The following is a 4,090-nucleotide window of genomic DNA, read 5'->3' as shown; positions in this document are numbered from 1 at the left end:
ACTATCGACAGTGGTTCCATTGTTCTTAATTTTTTGCGAACAATTTATTTCCATATTTTAAAACGACATCCTTTTGGTAGAACATAGGTGACGACCAAGAAAATAATTATAAAAATTTATTTTTTTCTTTTTTATCTACCACTTTACATTATTGTTATTATTTTGAAGTGTTTGTTGAGAATACCACTTCCTCCTTTTATATTATCTATTTTAATGAAATATATTAGCTTGCTTTAAAAAAAAAAAAAAAAAAAAACCAGTCTAATCAATCATATCACACGTTGGTAAAGCATAGAAGGGCACATCAGCTTAATTAACACTATCAGAACCTAGACTTGGGTAGCTCAACCGAGTATCATGAGTCCAAGTTAACTCGGTCCCACTGTCCGATTCCAACACGTGTCCACTAAGATCGTTATTGAACCGAGTGTCTCCGGCTACATGGAATGATAACACCTCCGTATAGGTATGCTCGCCGTCGGGATTGGTTTTCTCCATCGTGTCATCTGCTTCCGTTTGTAGTTGCAATGCGAAGACAAGCCTTTCCATCACGTCTTTCATGGTAGGCCGTTGGATCCCCTGTTCGCGCACGCAACTCTCCGCCACCTCCAAGTACACCTTGAAACACACGGGAGCTATCTTCCCCTTCAGATAGGGATCTATGATTTCGCCCATGCTCCCATTCTCAATGCATTTTCGGGCCCAATTGGCCAAATTCCATTGCTCATCCTGCAGTTTGATATTTAGTGCTTTTCGGGCGCATAAAAGTTCCAAGAGAACCACGCCGAAGGAGTACACATCGGATTTCTCAGTCAGTTGTTGCCGTCTTGCGTATTCCGGGTCCAAATACCCCCACGTACCCTTTACTATGGTATTGACTGCGGTGTTTTCTAGACCCTCTTTGGACAATCCAAAATCTGAAACCTTGGCCACCCATTTCGAGTCCAACAGAATATTGGTCGTCTTCACGTCACGGTGGAAGATTGGCTTCTTCATGCCCGTGTGCAGGTAGTTCAGACCACACGCCGCTCCGATGCAAATCTCCAGCCTCAGTTTCCAATCGAGGGGGGCATTATCGGTGTCATAGAGATGCTGGCGGAGCGTGCCGTTGGTTATGTAGTCGTAGACGAGGATCATCTCGCCGTCATCGTTGCAGTATCCGATGAGAGAAACGAGGTGGACATGGCGAAGCTGAGAGAGCATTTCGATCTCTGTCAAGAACTCGTGACGACCTTGCTTTGACTCCGGGTTCAAGCGCTTGATCGCCAGAGTCTTGGTACCCTCGTCAACGAGACCCTTATATACATTGCCAAAACCTCCCTCGCCGATAATTAACTCTTCGTGGAAAGTGTGTGTTGCTGTTTTGATTTCTTGTAGTGAGAAGTGGCGGCATAGTTCTTCCGGCAGCGACGAGGCCTTTGACCGTTTGGACTTTCCTATATCGGCGGAGCCCGAATTCTTGTCCTTCTTGCCAGTCTGGAAAATCAAGAATCCGAAAACCGACGCCATAATTAATCCAGTTAATCCACCAGCAGCAACGAAAATGGTCGTTCTTCTACTATTCTTCGAGTTCGTCGATTGTCTTGGTGGCTCAATCGTCGGAGGGGTCACCAGAATTGGGTCGGGGTTGCGTCCGGCGAGATTGCCGTTGGAAGTGTCGCTTACTTTGAAGATTTCGATGCCGTTCATGATTGCATCTTGGTAAGAAGTCTTCCACCTCTGCGGTTCTGCTCCTATAGCAATGTAGAGGTTCACCTTCTTGTCTCTTTCTTTAGTGAACATCGAAACCGCGTAGTCTTTATATACGGGCACACCATTTCCACCACTCCAGAGAATCACGTCGGCACCTTCCTCAGCCGTTTGATTTGCTATGAAAATATGGAACTTTCTGTCAGAGGCCTGGAAAATCTCTGGCTGAATCTCGCAAAAGTGTAGCCTTATGAAATAATAAAACCCAGAATCAACGGGGAATTCCCAGGTTAGATTGTAGCTCAGGTTGATATCAGAGTTGTTCCCCAGAGTTCGGGCAGTCCGATAGACGTATTCCGGTGCAGCGTACGGAGGTACTGTGGTAAAGCTTAGATTGATGGTGTTGTTGAGAGGTAGAAAAAGTGTCTTATATTCTTTCAAGTACTTGTCGTCCTGGCTCCAAGCCCGGAACATTCCGGTGTCTTCAGTGGGTGAGATGGAGCGCCCTCCAACATTGAATCTGTATACTGTCTCGAGAGCAGTGCTGTTCTTTATGCTGTACGTGTTGATCTGGCCGATAAAAGAAAATCCTTGATCGTCCTCCGGAGTGTAATAGAGATTTGGAGGCATCGATAGGATTTCGATTCCGTTGATAAAAGCATAGGAATCAGAAACGGTCAGAGATGGAGTGAAGGTTATGTTCAACCTCTGATCTTCCTTGATGTTGACGCAGTATTCTCTGAATATGGTATCGCCCGGATCCCCATCAGCATCTGCCGTGAGTGAAGCGTTGAAGTTGCTAAGAAGAGTAAAAGGACCAGCTTTGACGGAGAAGAGGGCTTTAGAGCGATCGAAGTCGGAGTACGAAGCTGGGTAAAAGTATAGTCGAATGAACTTTTGGCCGGCGGTGACGGGGAAATCGTAGGTGAACGTGGAGAGAGAGATGCGAGCTGTGGCAAAGGGCACTAGGTCGGCAGTGGAGGATTGTCTAGCTGCAATACGGGTCAGAGATGGGTGGTTATTCAGCGGTTGTTCAAGAGGGAGGAATTTTAAATTCGCATCTCCAATCCAGGTTCGATTATCCAAGGCCGTTGAGTTGCCAGAGGAGCCACAATTGAGGAGAATTTGGTCGATGGGTGTGTAAGGTGACGACGATTTAACGGAGACCATGCAGATAAGGTGGTGCAGCAAGAAGGACAAGACAAGGTAGAGAGGTGTAAAAGGAGGTAGGAGGAAGGAATTCCACATCGAGGTAGATAGAAACAAGTGAGAAGATCAGGTAATTGAACTGAGTTTTTCCTTTCTCTGTTTTGTGTGGGTACGTAGGGGGAGGACGCCAATTAATATCAATTATCATGACAAGGGGTCAATAGCAAAGTTTGACCTAAAAGGCTACAAAACACTATGGCCACGGAAGACTTCACAAATTAATACGTAGGGATAAGGCGGTCCGATCCCATTTACTAATTAATTAAAGCGAGATGTAATTAATATATTAATATATTATGTATTTATTAAAAGGGATATGTTGAAAATTTATTAGGTCATAAAATATTATTAATATATATATATTATGTTTAAAGCATATGATCAAATAAGTCTTTATGTTTAAGATTAAAATTTTATGTTATAAATTATAATAACATTATCTTATATATAATTATAATTTATGTTATTATATATAAAAATTATAATAATATAATCATATAAAATATTATATATAATATTAAAAAATTAATTTAAAATATATAATATAGTGAACCGGTTCGGTCTGGTCCTAAAAAGCATAGAACCAAAACCGGACAGGTACCGATAGGTTTTGGAACTAAGGGAATCGATCTTGGACCAGACCCATTCCACCAGTTCGGGCTGATTTTTCGATTAATTTTTACACCTCGCCCTATGTATGGAACACACTATAGACAAAAATGAGTCACACAGAGAGATTTCACACATTGATGTGGCACACTGCTAGTCTGTTACGTATCTTCCTATTTTTTTTCTCTTTCTTTCTCCCCTCCCCCCGTGCTGACACCCCGCCCTCTCCCTGTGCCCTTTCTCTATGCTGGCCATGGTGGTCGGAGATTACCTTAGGGTGGGCAAAAGACACGGACAGTCGAAGTGGCACTGTTGGCGTGGAGCTCAAGGCTGCTCGCAATGCAAGTTTGTGGCCGGGGACCACATTTTGCACACTGTGTGCGTGATTGACCTCGCGCCACTAAGTGGTTGGGGTGGCGGGATCTGAACCGATGGCTTGTCCTTTGGCCATCTATGGTGGTTGGAAAACACCCTGGGAAGGTAGACAACACCAACGAGGAGGGAAGGGGGAGGGAAATGAGAGAGAAAGAGAGAGCGAAGGGGGAGGAGGGGAGGCACAGGGAGGGGGAGAAAAGAGAGAGAA

General features: G+C 44.2%; 1 protein-coding gene across 1 annotated transcript; it reads right to left on the bottom strand.

The window, feature by feature from the left end:
* Nucleotides 1-277: 277 nt before the first annotated feature.
* LOC121240521 (receptor-like protein kinase FERONIA) lies at nucleotides 278-3,099 on the bottom strand. The gene has a single exon (XM_041137975.1). The coding sequence runs from the start codon at nucleotides 2,935-2,937 to the stop codon at nucleotides 310-312; it is 2,628 nt and encodes an 875-aa protein (XP_040993909.1). The 5' UTR covers nucleotides 2,938-3,099; the 3' UTR covers nucleotides 278-309.
* Nucleotides 3,100-4,090: the final 991 nt, after the last annotated feature.

The sequence above is a fragment of the Juglans microcarpa x Juglans regia genome, chromosome 7S, assembly GCF_004785595.1.
Source record: "Juglans microcarpa x Juglans regia isolate MS1-56 chromosome 7S, Jm3101_v1.0, whole genome shotgun sequence".
Taxonomy (NCBI): Eukaryota; Viridiplantae; Streptophyta; class Magnoliopsida; order Fagales; family Juglandaceae; genus Juglans; species Juglans microcarpa x Juglans regia.
The sequence above is the reverse complement of the archived record's forward strand: the minus strand, read 5'-3'. Positions and strand labels throughout refer to the sequence as shown.